Genomic DNA, 17073 nt, shown 5'->3' with positions numbered 1-17073 from the left:
TGAATCCACTGCCTGGGTGAGCCATTGTATCGGCATGTATGAGCATTATATTTCCCTTTCACTTTCACTTTCACTCTCTAAATCTTCCTTCTTGTACTAATCCTCTCTTTACCAGACTGGAAGAGTCCCGAGAATATAACAATTTTACTACACATATATAATAAACAGCGGGAACAATGAACACCTCATATAGCTTCCAACTTGTAGCGTTTCCACTGCAACGTACCTGTATTATTAAGTTAATATATAGGGATGTGTTTAGTGTCTGTGTGGTTTACAGCTACACAGTGTGTACAAGTACAGTGCACTGTTAGAGTTAGAGGTTGTAGGTCAGACAATACACTGTGTAATTCCAGACACACATTTTAGTTTTAATAAACACAATATGTTATTAAATGTAAATCATACTTTCCAACGGTACCGCTGCTTTTGTGACTCCACACAAGAGATTGACTGGATCAGTACCGTCTTCATAGTGTTTCACAATACACATAACTCATACAAACCCCCCACGTATACGTACTCCAACCAGAGTAACTGTTAAACTACCGTATTGCTGTGTTCTAAAACTGAAAACTTTTCCTGGAATTACCAACCACTGCACGAGGTTTCTTTACTGTCTTCTCTCTCTCTCTCTCTCTCTTACATGTAACACAGTTAAATACGCCGTGTACACAGTCTAGTCTTATAGTAAGACTTCCCAAACTTATTTCTGGACCTGGTACTATGAATATATGTAAAGAACTGAGAAAAGAACAATTAGACAGGGTTGAAGAGTCTTTACTGCCTAGTTTCACATATTAACATTAAACAAGCCATGCTCCCAGTTTAAAGCAGATTCACAGCCCTACTAATGCTACCTTTATTTGAGCTGTAAATTAGCACCCCATACAACTGGTAGTTTGTAGGGTACTACTGCAAAACATGCGGAGTATTTGACGTGTCAGGGTTAATAACCCTGATAACGTATACTTCGCTGTCTGTATGACGCAGATGTTAAGTTAATATACATATTATACATTATATAGGGTTGTTTGTGTGATTTTGGCTTACAAACGAGTGTCAAGAGTAGAGCCTTGAAAAGAATAATCATGGCTGTAAAATAATTATTGCAATTAACTTTGAAAATGTTGGTGTTCGGAAATAACAGCTTTCTCTGTCTGATAAACTATATTATCTTTATTTGTATGTTTGTCAGTGTGTATGTTTGTCAGTTTGGTTGTGTCTAACCGTTCTTCTATTTCAGTATGCTCATTCGTAGTGCACAAACGGTGCCACGAGTTGGTCAGCTTTGCTTGTCCTGGATCTGATAAAGTAGATTGTGAGGTGAGTTTTATCATTATAACCATGGTTACCATGGTTACCATTAAACATTAAATAATGATAGCATCTAAATTTCACCGGGAGACTTTGGTCTTAAAACTCAAGGTTGAAGTCCGGCGTTCTACATTATAAACTCTTCTCCTAGGATATAATTATATCGACACTGTTGTCCTTGTTGTGCAGTTTTAAGGTATAAATGATTCTCCACGTCACGTATCTGAAATGTGGTCTTGATTGCCTTGGTTTGTTTCGCTTTACGTAACATTTATAAAGTAAAATGACGCACATCATCACCATAAATCGCTTTCGTTGCAAAAAATCACATTATATATAATTATATAGTATATACCTCGATATATCTTACGCCATGATCATAAAGGTATCCCGTTTTAAACCTGATAATATCGTATATTTTAGTCGGTCAGCAGTTGTTGAAGTGGTAGTTGTCATAATATTATCTTCCAGCAAGGTCATAATATCCAATCAGCGAACTTACAGTTGTCAATGTGATCTTTGAGTGACAATCTGCAAATGAGCTTTATCTGTATCCCTCACGCTTGGTAGGGCTCGTGTTTATCAAATTGTTTTATGGAGAAATCTTATCAATACCTACACTGTCATATCCAATCATATTACTGGCAAGAAGCTCCCTTTAAAATTGATCCCCCTTTTACATAATATAATCTGAAATGCACAGAAAATGTTCTTAAACTGAATTTAGTTAAACTGCAAAATACGCTCCTTCAACGTTACCATTACATTAATTTAAGTTGCAGAGAAAGAGAGCGTTAACTTGCGCAGCTTTAAACTGCAAAATTCGTTCCATTAGCGCAACAATTGCATAATAATTCTACCCAAACCTACCCTAGAATTAGTTTTAATTGCGGGGAGAGAGCTTAGAATGCGATCAACCTCTAAATTGAAGGTTCTAAGATAATTTCTGCAGACTTCTTCTGCTGCATATTGCCTCATTAAATATACCCTCTATTTGGGCAATATGACCTCCCCAAGTTTCGCATCACAACAGATATCTATTAGAGCAGCGGTTCTCGTATTAAAATAGTGAAATAAAAGAACACCACCTGGGCAACCTCCACCTGGTAGAGAGGAGTCCGCTACTTCTCAACATTTTCATTATATCGGATATGTATCACGTATAGTTCCCATAAATGAACTCAGCTAATATAATACCTAAACATTTATTGTGCATATATATTATAATGACTTAGGTACCTGATCACAGTCTCCCTATTTAGTATTTAGTCACAGTTTACAAATATTTGAAATTTTATACATTCTTTAGTTGGAACTTTAGCGAGAGCCAACACTAAGGTGTCGGCTCCCTCTACTTAGCAGTAGACTGTGAACAATAGACTATATATAGTTACTGTACTTGTAATGTAAACTCAGTGGACCGAAACTCTAAACGTGCAAATTAGATAATCCAGTTTTTCTCAAGTAGTTTGAAGCTAAGTGCATATCAAGTAGAGTGATACGTCCTGAAAATCACTCTGTGTAGAGAATAGTCTTCTAGTCCGAGACTATTGACCGGTATTTTCTGATAATTCGTAGGTATTCACAATATGTTTTCTGTACATGACTGAGCGTTGAGGAAAAAACTAGTTGAAAGAACTTCAACTGATTTGTATTTTTACGAACATTAAATTAAAATAGGTAAAATGTTAATTGTATTTCGAGACAGTACATGGCAACATGGCATGCACTTGATTTGGTATGACCGGTGAATTTGTTTCCTTCTGTTCAGAGCATGAACTGAACTACATGCTGTGAGAATTGTGTTGAGGTACACTCCATTGAGTGGTTTAAACTTCTACTTACAAAATTAAGTAACGTGTGTATGTTAAAATATGGCTGCCTGTTTTGTATAGTGGACACTGGACATAGTTCTTTGGCATGGTATTTGATACACGGACTAGTATTTGATACACGGACTAGGACTGGTATTTGATACACGGAATTTGATGTCAGAACTCAATAAACCTTCAACAGCCTGTTAAAAACACATAATAAAAAGTTTGCAGTTAACTGGTTGTATTTTAACAGCTGCCAGAATACAGTCTGGAAGATGGTAGCACAGAGCCGTTACATTTTTGGAAAACTTCAGATTAATGGCAGATTCCCACACTTGTTGAAACACCACACTGCTTCCCAACCAAACACCACTAACACCACGCTTCTCAACCGGTGGGGTGTGTGCTCAGGTTAACTATTATTTGAATGCCGGCTACTAGCTGATGGGGGTTCCCCGCCGGCTCTTGATTGGCTAATTCAGTGTATATCAGACATCAGTTCCCGGTTCTTAACTTGACTGGCTCTAAAGATGTTTAGAGCGGCCGTTCAAAGGTTCTCAACTCACTTTAAATAGGTAGTTCTCTAAGGTTTCCTGTCCGGCTGTATAGTGGTTTCTGGCCGGCTATGGCCTGGCGGTCAGTGTTTGGCCTATTATAGACCCATTATGAGGTCAACCAAAACCGAGACCCTTACCAGATCGAACGTGACAAACTATTAGTGACCAATTATCGGCAGCAAATAGACACAGGTAGGATTGAAGGTTACTCAGTATGGAGATGGGAGATCGCTTCATATACCAGCGACCAATGTGTATGTTGAATATGTTGAATATCTACTGATTGATCAATGTTGACAGTGTCTAATTTTCAGCTGCTAATAATTGAAATATAGTTCTGAGACGTTTGAATACCGTCAAGGGAATTATCATTGTATTTTATTCAGATAGTTAGCAGAAGATCTTATATTATACTGCCATTGTACTAAATTTAGCAGCTCTGTGACCAACATTGGAGCTCGTTAGAAAATATCGTGTCGTTTTTCTTTCAACTCTGTTAACTGCATTTAATCCCTATATGGCTTATCTCAGACCTACATCCAGGGAAATGATCTTACCACAATCCAAAATTCTGAGAACTCAGCCACAATCCTTGCTATTTTCCTCAGAATCTAATATCTATTCAGAATCCTTACCACAATTCTGACAACTCAGCTGCAATCTTGACCACTATCCTGATAAACTGCTTCATATTCGATTAATCTGCACGTCTGTCATATATGCATGCTAAGTAAGCTATCTGTCAATTACTAAGTTTAAAGCTGCATGCCAATAAACAGCCTATACGTATTACAGGCTTTCTCAATAACATGCATACATAGTACGGAGTAATCAAGAGTAGCATTTCAAAACAATAACATTACCTTAGCTCACTGGTTGGATTGACTTTTGCTTTTGAGTTACAGCCTCTTTGTCCGCCTTCGCTATCAGAAATTGTCAAGGGGAGTGGCTGCTAAATCACAACGGTTATGTTAATGAGGAAATTTATCTAGTTGGATATTAAAAGAATCGGAATGTTTTGCTCTCGATAATTAGTGACTTGCGTAAAAATACCAATCTGTTTGGTCTCTTCATCCACTAAATATCGGGCACATTTCCAACTGTTTTGTGTCTTGCCAGTCCATTCTTTGACGTCAATCAGATCAAAGTATGGATCTCGTGTGCGATGTAATGAGAAAATCTGATGATTTAGTAAAACTGGGTCATGTCTGAGACAGACTTAAATCTAGAAATATTCTAGGGTATTTAATATTACATCATTTCAGTTCAAAACTGAGTTGTAAAAGGGTTGTAATTGTACAACATTTTAAAGCGTATAATAATATGTAATTGAAGTGAAATATGTAGTGTGTACTGTGTACAGAGTACATTGTACTGTGTACAGAGTACATTGTACTGTGTACAGAGTACATTGTACTGTGTACAGAGTACATTGTACTGTGTACAGAGTACATTGTACTGTGTACAGAGTACATTGTACTGTGTACAGAGTACATTGTACTGTGTACAGAGTACATTGTACTGTGTACAGAGTACATTGTACTGTGTACAGAGTACATTGTACTGTGTACAGAGTACATTGTACTGTGTACAGAGTACATTGTACTGTGTACAGAGTACATTGTACTGTGTACAGAGTACATTGTACTGTGTACAGAGTACATTGTACTGTGTACAGAGTACATTGTAATGTGTACAGAGTACATTGTACTGTGTACAGAGTACATTGTACTGTGTACAGAGTACATTGTACTGTGTACAGAGTACATTGTACTGTGTACAGAGTACATTGTAATGTGTACAGAGTACATTGTACTGTGTACAGAGTACATTGTACTGTGTACAGAGTACATTGTGCTGTGTACTTTATACTAAGTACAGAGTACATTGTACTGTGTACAGAGTACATTGTGCTGTGTACTTTGTACTGTGTACAGAGTACAATGTACTGTGTACAGAGTACATTGTACTGTGTACAGAGTACATTGTGCTGTGTACAGAGTACATTGTACTGTGTACAGAGTACATTGTACTGTGTACTGTGTACTGTGTACATTGTACTGTGTAAATTGTACTGTGTACATTGTACTGTGTACTTTGTACTGTGTACAGAGTACAAAGTACACAGTACATTGTACCTTTGTATTGTGTACATAGTACATTGTACTGTGTACTTTGTACTGTGTACAGTGGACGTAATGGCAATAATCCCATCTGTACCTACTATTTAACGTATTTAATGTTTTCAGACAACGCAACCCCACAGTTTCAAAGTAAAGACATATAGTTCCCCCGCCTTCTGTGACCAATGCGGTTCATTGCTCTACGGTCTCTTCAATCAGGGTCTGGAATGTACAGGTGGGATAATATTTCTAAATTAAAGTTTATTACTTTGAACATGTAACAATATCATAACTATCATAATATACAATTTTATATTCATTTCCTACATTCATTTCCATTCTTTGAATAATATGATGATTCAAGACTAATGTATTAAAATTCCATCCTTCTTTTGGTCACGTCGCACGTGCTACATAATACGTCCAATGAAAGCTCTCCAAGTCCAATAGAATGTAGACACAACCATCTAGGAGAATAAACGACTTGCAAAGTAAACCGCTGCTGCTCCAACCCTATGTTACACAATGCACCCATGTCTCTAAAAGCAGCTAAAATGTTCAATTACCAACTGTTTTATGACGCCCTATGGAGTCATTATATTCTCATATTCCCCTTACATGCTTCACTGAATCTGATCGGAGCGTTGGTGCCTGACATTTTATCTAGACTATTCTGACATCATGTGAAGAAGGGGATATTATCTGAATATTATCTAATTTCAGTTTAATGAGCATTTAAAACGGTATAATTTGAATAATTATCGCATAATAATGGTTATTGGTTGCGTAATAGAAATGAGATGTTACTGTATTATGAAATATTAAACAATAAGACTATTGTCACGTTAACTAGTACGTAGTAGGATTAGCTTACTCATTTAACCAAAGCTCTCATTATAACTCAACCATCTAATAACTTAACTTCAATGAAATGCAATTACAATCTTACAAATAAATGGTAAAAATTGACCTCTCAAGGCAACTAAAACTTGTCGCCGGGCCATGGTGTCATTACAATGGTTTGTTGGTCAAATAACTTAAGTAACTCCTAACTTGAACTGCTCACAGCTTAAACAGCTTAAACGGCTTAAACAACTCTACTTATTTAACGAACAGTTTTTTAGTGCACAGAAAAAAATAGCCTCATCTACTGAAACAAGGATACCTTACACACTTACAGGCGCCGGTGAAGGAGGACATTTTCAAGATAATATGTATATCACCTTGTTGTTGAATCTTATCGTTTAAAATCTTTCTTAGTCTCACGTCATGAGGGCGAGGGAGATTAAATATTTGTAGTTTCTTGTAAAATATTTGTGGGGGCCTTACTGTTACCTCCTCGGCGGAATCACTGATACTTTCTGGATTCCTTTCTTAGACTCCATCTGCACCCCTGGACCACTTAGGTGAAAACACAAGGACAGTTCAATTGACTATAAGATTGAATTTTTAAATTTCCGGTGTTTGGGGTATATTTTTATATATGTATGTATGTAGCTGTGAGCGTCACAATTGCAAGAAGTAAGCTAGCATGAAGTAGACAGTACACAGCACCTATCATAGCAGCGCGATGACAGTTCGCTTACACAATACACATACAATATTGTGGAAACATTGAAAAATTCTATAACAAAAAATTAATCGAGGTTTTCATTTTTGTGAAAAATAGTTAATAATAGTATTCATATTCAGTGATCTAATTTGAAAGGACGATTTTTGGATGTCTTAAAAGTAAGTTAAATGTTAAAAATAACGCAATCAAATTTCCGCAAAAAACATGACTCTGGAAACTGCATCTCACAACTTTTATGCAGTTTTAATTATAAAATTACATAATAACTCCTCCCTCTCAAGTTAAGCTCTCTGTAGTATGGTGAATTTCTAAGCGATCTCGTGATGAGATTAGATTCATTTACAAGCCTCTATAAATGAGGGCCCGCGAGAAAACACCAATCATAAAGTGGGAAGGGTTCTCATCCCATTAATCAACTTTATAACAAACTCAAAAACTGCTCACGTTTCAAACCGTGTCTTCATTACCGTCGCACGACAAGTTATTAAAGTAAAAACATCAGTAACCTTGAGCCCGTCTTGTGAGACTTTGAGTTGGAAATGATTCAGCGAAGTATAACACTTCATTCAACTTTTAGATCCTCTTTTTGGAGATTCCTGTTTACTAATCTATTTTCGTAAAGTTGAAAATTATGATTAGTAATTACCGTCAGTTGGAACATGAAAGAAGCACCTACACCTGATAATGTGCACGTGTATACTAGTGTTTGCGCGGCTCACTGCTAGTTCAGAGAAAAAACAGGGCCTGATAAGATGCTTAATATCAGGTTTCGTCTGAATCCTAAATTCTACCAGTATGAGTGCCGTTTGATTCTTAAAATTTCACCCGCTAGAGAAACCACCTGATGCCTCAACGGAAAGTTAGGGCGAGGTTTGGCTCCGTTTTAAAAGTTCAAATAATAATTACACTAGGGTCCCTATATATATTCAATATGACCACCCACAAAGAACGGAATCTTCTCGAACAGTCCTCTGCCCGGCAGTTAGTTAAATTCAGTACCTGCATTACCTCTAAATTCTAGTAAGACCCCTAATATTATTATATGTTAAAGCTCCCATCACTAACACGGAACTAATAATTATCATCAAAAAGTCCCTCCCTGTCATTCACCCAGCCACCTCCTTCTCAGTACTGTGGTAATCCTCCCATTTCAAGCAGACCGGCACTGGTCGGCTCGCTCAGCTCCGAGCTCCATTGAAGCATTTACTGATAATAATGCAGTAATTGCAGTTTGTGCGTCAGAATGTGCCCTTCACTGCCAGTCCACCACTAGTTACAGCCCATTACCCGCCTACCAGCACTGTCCGGCCCATCATCTGCATGAGCGTTATTAGAGTAGCCACTCGTTTTGTGAGATCAGCTGTGGTTCATCCTACTGCAAGGTTATTTTAGGTGAAACTCACTGGATTTCATTTGCTGAGACGATCGAGTGCTAGTAGTGGGGTGAGCGAAGTGGTGGGAGTGTTATCTGGTCGTGATAAACTGACACTAGCACCGCCCGGTATATGTTATATAATGTATAATTATATTCATAATTATTAAATAATTATGTGTATAATTACGTGCTGTATGTTCATTGGCGGAGTGTATGAGGGAGCCAAGACAGTTGCCTGATAGTCTATCGCACTTGATATGCCCATATGCCCATATATGGTAGTATTACCTTGGTTACTATAATATATTCTTTCTAGTTCAATAAATAGAGTTTAGTTGAGGGACTCCCGGTTTATTTCACATGTGAAGACGCGTAAACTGTGACGAGTAGTGCTGATGTTAACAATACAACACTGCATAATAGCTAGTACGGAGGTGTTAATGGCGTATAAACAAATTCACTGGCCTGGTTAAATGGAATGTGCAGCGAGTAGGGGAATGTGATGAAGAGAGGGTATTGGCATCACGCCAGGGTCTATAACCAGATGTCTGTCGTCAAGGAGAAATGTTTTGGACCAGGTCAATCACGTATCAAATATAAGATATAATGCGCTCCGGAAGCATTTTTAGGGATCAAAAGTCTAGGGATTTAAGATTTTGAACCAGTAGGTTTAAACGGGCATATTTTGTAAATTCTTCCCTATTCATATAATACACTAGATATAACCGGATAATTAGAAGATTATTCGAGAAATTGAACATCATGATCCTTAAGTTGCCGTCGCTACTGTTCCACAAAAAGCTGAGCACTCTTTCCATATCGGAGATATGTATCTCTCTCCTTTGATCCTAGTTATCACTAATCAACAGTACTATGATAATGTGTAACTACATCCCAGTAAATTGGTCACGAAGCCATTGTTGGCATATATTAATGAGCACTATACGCTGTGAATTGCACGATGATAGCCCTCTACTACCATTCTAATCCCATCTGCTATCACGTACCGTGATATGCCCATATATGGTAGTGTTACCTTAGTAACCAAACATGGAAATAATATAATAGGTGATAGGTCCCTGACCCCTGTACTAATTTCAACTACCACGCTGTTGTTATGTGGTATCTAATCTACTAGTATATTGTTTGCCAATGATCGTACTATTGGAGAGTGAGAGAGAGAGAGAGAGAGAGAGAGAGAGAGAGAGAGAGAGAGAGAGAGAGAGAGAGAGAGAGAGAGAGAGAGAGAGAGAGAGAGAGAGAGAGAGAGAGAGAGAGAGAGAGAGAGAGAGAGAGAGAGAGAGAGAGAGAGAGAGAGAGAGAGAGAGAGAGAGAGAGAGAGAGAGAGAGAGAGAGAGAGAGAGAGAGAGAGAGAGAGAGAGAGAGAGAGAGAGAGAGAGAGTGAGAGAGAGAGCGAGAGAGAGTGAGAGAGAGAGAGAGAGAGAGAGAGTGTGTGAATATTATTATCGTTTCAGTGTAGAGCTATCAGTCTACTAGTCTAGTTGTAAGATATCCAGACAGTCAACACGTGGAGTCTCCAACCCCTATATAATCATTGAAATGAAGCTAAGGAGTAATCCTTTTGCTCTTTTGCTCTTTTTTAAGGAGCATCGTCTAAAAAATAATTTGTAGTGTTTAACCTGCCCTGCCCTAGGTAAGACACTTGACAATAGTGTACTAATACTAGAAATTGAGAGGGATATAAACACAGCTGGACTGGATACATCATCTTGCTGTGAGGTTTATTATTGTTGTAGACTGCACTGTCCCCGTTCCTACACAATTTGCATCATCTCACTTATTCAAGATTATTTAGAGCTAATTTATAATAATATTGTAGCGAAGAAGGCTGACCACACTTCTAAAACCACACTTCTAGAAGCATATCATGACAGCACAATCCACTTGATGATAGATAATTCTCCACAATTCTCCTCACAGCTCAGATAACACGCTGTCTGTAACACCCGGTCGTGTATTAGTGACTTAGTATCAAATCATCCTATTATTTCTCAATCTTCCTTATTTTCAATACGGTCTAATGAGTGGATAAAATCACTTAAGACCGATCATGAATGAGGATTTGTGATGAGATTAACTTAATCTAATCACTCCTCGCAAGAACTGCGCTGGACTGAACTTCGTACACAAGTTACTGGCTAATGTTAACCGATACTAAAATTAGGATCATATATCGGTAAAAGCCGCGCACACGTGTCAAAACAAACCACTTCCCCATCATTATCATTGTCTTTCGGCTGTTCAGGAATTTAAAACATACTTATTACAATATTATGTTGAATATGATTCCATTCTTCAACTTACATAATATATAGTGACAACTATTTTAATAACTTGTTGTAAAAACTCCATAACTCCATGACTGCACTTGCAACATTCACTTAAACAGTGTCTTAGTAGGCACTTTTAAATTACAAAATGTCATGCACTCAATTATTTTGTACCGGTAAATCTCAACGTAGACATCGCATAATTTGTCATAACACTGCTTCAGGCGCGAAGTTAGGTCATCACAAATCACAATTTGCCATTTTATTAGAGAAACACAAATACCCTAAGACGATGATGGTCTCTAAATTGTTTCTTAACACTCTGTTTTTTTCAGCATGCGAGATGAAAGTGCACCACCACTGCGAGAAGAACACCCCGATGTTGTGTGGTATTGATCACACGGAGAAGCGAGGGAGGATGGAACTTGAGGTGACGATTGCTAATGACGACTCTGATAAGGACGAGTGGACCCTTCATATCAAGAGTAGGTTTAGGGGGGTTGATAATTCAAGAGGGAGAAAGGTTCCAAGACTTATTATTAAGAAACTGTTTACACCATTGAAATATTCAAAACCCCTAAAAGAAATCAAGTCATCCTAAAATGGTGATCAGTACAGATCAAGACAGCTAGAGTGAAAATTTGTTTCTCCAAGCAACTCTATCATCGGCTAATATCTTAAGCTTATTAAGATCATTCAAAGAGTTAAGTTTTAAACCTCTACGGGTCAAATCATTCACAATAATCTTGAACAAATTCTTACGATGCGCACCGACGCGCCCTTTACAGTTTGTTGTGACAGCAAACTTTAACGCTAATGCAGCGGGGGAGTCATCAGCACTACGCAAGATATGACCTAGGAGCTTCCACCTTGCTTTAGGGACACGATCTGATAGCTTTACTGAGTTACATCTTAGGTATAAGTTTGCATTGGATATTGTTCCATGAGGCCAATAAATGTTCAGTAATGATCTAAGGTGTTTTCTATGGCAAATGTCTAGTTTTTCTAGGGACTTTGCAGTAGGACACCAACTACTGCAATTGTACATGATGATTGATACAATTTGGGCTTCGTATACTGCTATCTTTCTGGTAACGGAGATATTCTGCTGAGACCAGATCTTGGTGAACTTATAGAAGGCATTGTTCCCAGCAATGCATCGAGCAGCTATATCACTTTCACTACACAACAATGACCCAATGGTTCCAAGACTAAGCTGAAATAATATGTAAATTGTTAGACCGTTCTGACAGTCACATGTAGATTTTGCTCAAATTATATTAGTTGAACTGGAAACCTGAAACCGTGAAAACCCTTTGCCCACCTAGCGTCGATAACATTGTTCAAGCTAATGACCTCCAATTTGATTCCAAAAATAGAACTAATGCTCAGTTGAAAAGGCTCAGTTGAAAACAGTGTCTGAGTAACACACAGGTATTCTTTTTCTCATTAGCTTTTTAGGGCGGGAAATACGAGATCTCAAATTCGGCTGAGTACCCAGCCACTGTCAGTACATCGCCCTGTTTATAAGCCAATTCTTTTGTTGGACGACAATTTTTTCCTTTTCACCCTTTTGAAAAAAGGCAATAGTGAAAGGTTACGAATGGAGGTTTTTGCAGAAAAACGTGGATTTTGGAGAACGAGATAGGTGGGTTTAAATATGTCGTGTGTTCGTTCGTTACCATGCAACGAAAAAGTTGGGCGCGCGCGAGGATTGCTTGCGGAGATGTGATGTATAGATAGCCTGTGATCTATGAATGCGCGGCGCGACTGTGTATATGATGCATGTAATGTATAATATTACTATTAGGTAATACACCCAATTTGTACGTGGCACGCGTAGTGTATTGATGTGTACACGAGTATAGTTTACCTTTGCTGATAATTTCTTGAATTACAGATACAAGTTAAGTTCTACGGCAATTGAACTGAATTTCAAGTGTTTCCCGTATTTGATGCATAATTGATCAATATTATTATCATGAAGATTGAAGTGAGCTGATTGGAGCTTATAGTTATACTGTGATCTATGAATGCGCGGTGCGACTGTGTATATGATGCATGTAATGTATAATATTACTATTAGGTAATACACCCAATTTGTACGTGGCACGCGTAGTGTATTGATGTGTACACGAGTATAGTTTACCTTTGCTGATAATTTCTTGAATTACAGATACAAGTTAAGTTCTACGGCAATTGAACTGAATTTCAAGTGTTTCCCGTATTTGATGCATAATTGATCAATATTATTATCATGAAGATTGAAGTGAGCTGATTGGAGCTTATAGTTATACTTAAATTTATAGTAAATGTGAAATGGAAATCTAGCGTCCGCCAAAACGAAACAACGGGCGCAATTCTTGTTATTCTACTCATATTAAGATTTAACGAGATCTGATGTGATTGAGTGTGTCCACAATATTTGTTTACAGATATTTACAAAGGAGTGTGTAAAATATTTCATTGTGTTTGTTCAACAGGTGTGTATATCATTGTGCACAAACAGCTCTGTGCTGTCCGGAAAGTTGAACAAGGAACTGAGTCAGCCCTGTTCCATACATGCTCTACTCTGTACACATGCTAATTTGTTGTGTCTACAATAAACAATAGATACTTAATTTGTACAATACGTTCGCACAGCCCCTATTGTGAAAGTAGACTATAGCGTAGATTATAATTCACAGCAGCGCTGATTTAGCCTTATCAGTCTAAACGAAACAATGGTTGGAAAATTTGAAGTAGATCTGAAATTTCGTCTGAACCCAAGAACTATGGGCAAGGAATAACTAATATAATTCCCAGGCACCGTTATTTTGTACAGAAGGGATAAACTGTCCAAACAATGCCGTTGGTTTTGAATTCGGAAATTTTTAAGGCTCGACCTTATTGAATTACGAGAAATTTGAACAATACTCTCTGACCTCCTGGTTTTAGATTTGGTATATCTTTAGGCGCGATCACAGCTTTCTATATTATATAATATAATGAAGTTTTTGGAAGAATCGGATAAAACACTTGTACGAAGTAAACATGCCGTGCTTCAAGAATAAAGACACCCGGATACGACCTGGTTGTCGCAGTTGAATAATAAGAATTTAAATAATTTTCCCAATCCTTGTGACCGGTCAAGAATTCCTACCAGATTCTACAATTTTACAAAATTAACGTTTATTAATTGCCAAGTCTACAGGATTAAGAATGTTCCACACATTTGTATGAAATCCCGATTTCCCACTCTCTATTCTAGAACCTAAAATCTTCATAATATGTGGATAATTTCTGGGGACTTTTCCACCTTTCAGCAGTGAACATTTAACACTAGTTGAAATAGATAGACATAGTGCACACTGCACAAGGGTAGGGCAAGGGAACAAGAATTGAAGGAATATAATTCGTCATGGGGCAATGGGAGAATGGGATTATGTAATTTGTTTTCCAAACGTTATCTTCTGTTGCTAAATTCTCCTTCCTTGCAGTTAAACAAGGACGTAATCTGATCCCAATGGATGCTAACGGGTTCTCAGATCCATACGTGAAGATAAAGCTGATACCAGATCCTGACCAGCTGTATAAACAGAAAACTAACGTCATCAAGAAGACACTGGACCCTGTGTGGAACGAAAAATTCAACATGTGAGTTTTATCAGTTCATTTCCCACATTTAGTTCATTTCTTATATTTAGTTAATATTTTATATAAATAGCAATCGTGTTGGGATAATGAGCTCTCCCAACAACAGTGCCAAATATCTCCACTCTTTCAATTTCCTGTTGATAACCAGCCGCTTAACTGTAATATCGTGGTCAGTTCTAGAAATCGTAAAATAGTTGAAAATGGGTCATTGCAACACTGCTAAACGGTCCGCCTACCCATGTGACGTCAGAGTGTCGTTGATTGCACACGCTTTTACTTGCTAAACATAGCAGGAATGTCTGAGTCATAAAAATAGATGAAAAGTACTGAGTATTATCATGTCTCTAGTAGCATATAATTATAGCATAATATTATGGTATAATTTTGGCGAATTATCAGTATGTTGTGTGTTGCGACAGTTGCGTAAGTGTGACATGTCACACGTCACGAGGTGACGCGGGTTCGGTGCAGTGAAACGTACGATTATAATCGACGTGTGAGAGATGTTCTACTTGATTCGCTGTGTTGAAAGAAGAAATGTGATGGGATTGTACCTGATTCCCTGTTGTAGAAGATGAAAATTTCATCTGATGACATTTTATGACGGGATTGTTCAAGAAAGAAATTCGTCGAATATTTTAACTTTAACGATTTTCGACCAATATTAGAGGTACTACTTGCAAGGTATGCACTCTGCAGTATGCATGCGTACATTGATGCATGGAAATACAACGTGGAATGCTTGTGAATACTATTACAAGTATATTAGGATTCCAATGGAAATAGTAGCTTCAGATCAGGAAAATGCTTTACTACCTGCTTATTTGAAACAAATCATAAGGAATACTCTTATTCAATATCCATGCATTATATTCAGAAATCAATCTAGAGAAAGTCAATACAGCTTGGGTAGTGGGTACCAGTTGTGGGTAATTATATAAAGCTTTGTTTAGGACAATTTGCTATCCTGTGTGGTATTAATTGATATCGAGTTTTTAATATCATTAGGAGACACGTGGACACGCATTCAAACGTAAAAACACTCTGGCATACATACATAGATGAAACATGGATAAAACATAGCTGTTCAAACATACATGAATGAATACATACAAACATGACAACTAACAAACAAACATACACATGAACAGCTGAACATGCTATCTGTACGTGTTAGGTATCTAATCCTGGAAGGATCGTCACAGCTGGTACTTATCCTCAATGCTGGTAACAACTCAGTATCTGTATATTTGCCTAATTATGATGGGCTAAAGGATAGATTCTCCTGTTCCAGGCGACCAGAATGTTATACATATTTATTATAATAACATATCTAACGTCTATATTATATTATAGTTGATAGTGATACACAGTACACACGTATATTACAATTAAAATCCAAAGTCACTTGCCATTTGGCGACTAATGTTAACAACAATCATATCACCATAGCTTAATTATTCAGAAATAATATCATGATAGAAAAGAGAGTTCACAAACTATCAATCCAAGTTAGAATTAACGGCTCATGTCGGCATCGCTCGACCGTAGTAAGCTGATACGCTTACTCCTTCACAAATATATCTCATAGTTGCACTACTGTTCAGGGGGGTCTGTAACCTGTATAGTTGCTCCAGGTGTTATCTAGACAGTATGTAAGCAGTGAGAGTAGAACTGAATAATATTTATATCATTCAGTGGCTTTAAGATATATAATACCACCTTTACGTCTTAAACACTTACATTTACTCAAAAACTCATGTCTGGTTAGTAACTGGTTAGTAACTGGTTAGTAACTGGTTAGTAACTGGTTAGTGTCTGGTTAGTGTCTGGTTAGTAACTGGTTAGTAACTGGTTAGTAACTGGTTAGTAACTGGTTAGTAACTGGTTAGTAACTGGTTAGTAACTGGTTAGTAACTGGTTAGTAACTGGTTAGTAACTGGTTAGTGAGTTATTAAAGTGGATGTTATATTAATCAATTACTGAAATAATTAGAATGATTAATCAATTATAGAACTTTAATATATTTATTTTGTAACCACGGATACCTGGAATTTATGGTACGACTGAGAACGCCATGATATCCATACATAACAGTGCTTTTTTAATAGCAGAATGTAAGATATATTTTGTAACTATGTGTTAAATTGTTAAGAGGTATTATTACTGAGTCATGGTAGTATTTATTGGCAGACACTTTGACTTTTTCCGCTTCAACATCTTGTACCGATTATAACTTTAAAACCAGTGAAATACTCAGCGTCAATTCCATAAAACGCTAAGTTATATAAAGTTATAAAGGTATAAAGTTAAATAGGGTGATGTAATCGCCCCCGAGCAAAATACACGTTGTGATGTAAATTATAAGGAATGCGTGTAATTGT

At 37.3% G+C, this 17073-nt stretch overlaps 3 protein-coding genes across 6 annotated transcripts in view; 2 read left to right on the top strand and 1 right to left on the bottom strand.

The window, feature by feature from the left end:
• The window catches only part of LOC134816912 (mucin-2-like), a 765431-nt gene that overhangs the window by 586731 nt on the left and 161627 nt on the right, over positions 1 to 17073 (bottom strand). The window lies entirely within an intron of this gene.
• LOC134816919 (calcium-dependent protein kinase C-like) overlaps positions 1 to 17073 on the top strand; it is a 53978-nt gene that overhangs the window by 17034 nt on the left and 19871 nt on the right. For all 4 annotated transcript variants that reach the window (XM_063825968.1, XM_063825967.1, XM_063825966.1 and 1 more), the window contains exons 3-6: positions 1247 to 1326; positions 5941 to 6049; positions 11389 to 11538; positions 14533 to 14689. In XM_063825968.1, coding sequence (XP_063682038.1) covers positions 1247 to 1326; positions 5941 to 6049; positions 11389 to 11538; positions 14533 to 14689 — 496 coding nt within the window. The remainder of the gene's footprint in view (positions 1 to 1246; positions 1327 to 5940; positions 6050 to 11388; positions 11539 to 14532; positions 14690 to 17073) is intronic.
• The window catches only part of LOC134816928 (arginine kinase-like), a 92602-nt gene continuing 85916 nt past the window's right edge, over positions 10388 to 17073 (top strand). Inside the window, exon 1 of the mRNA XM_063825984.1 lies at positions 10388 to 10393. The gene's annotated coding sequence lies outside the window, so the exon portion shown is untranslated. The remainder of the gene's footprint in view (positions 10394 to 17073) is intronic.

The sequence above is a fragment of the Bolinopsis microptera genome, chromosome 6, assembly GCF_026151205.1.
Source record: "Bolinopsis microptera isolate Bmic1 chromosome 6, MBARI_Bmic_1.0, whole genome shotgun sequence".
NCBI classification, from domain to species: domain Eukaryota; kingdom Metazoa; phylum Ctenophora; class Tentaculata; order Lobata; family Bolinopsidae; genus Bolinopsis; species Bolinopsis microptera.
This window is presented reverse-complemented; position numbering and strand designations above follow the sequence as displayed.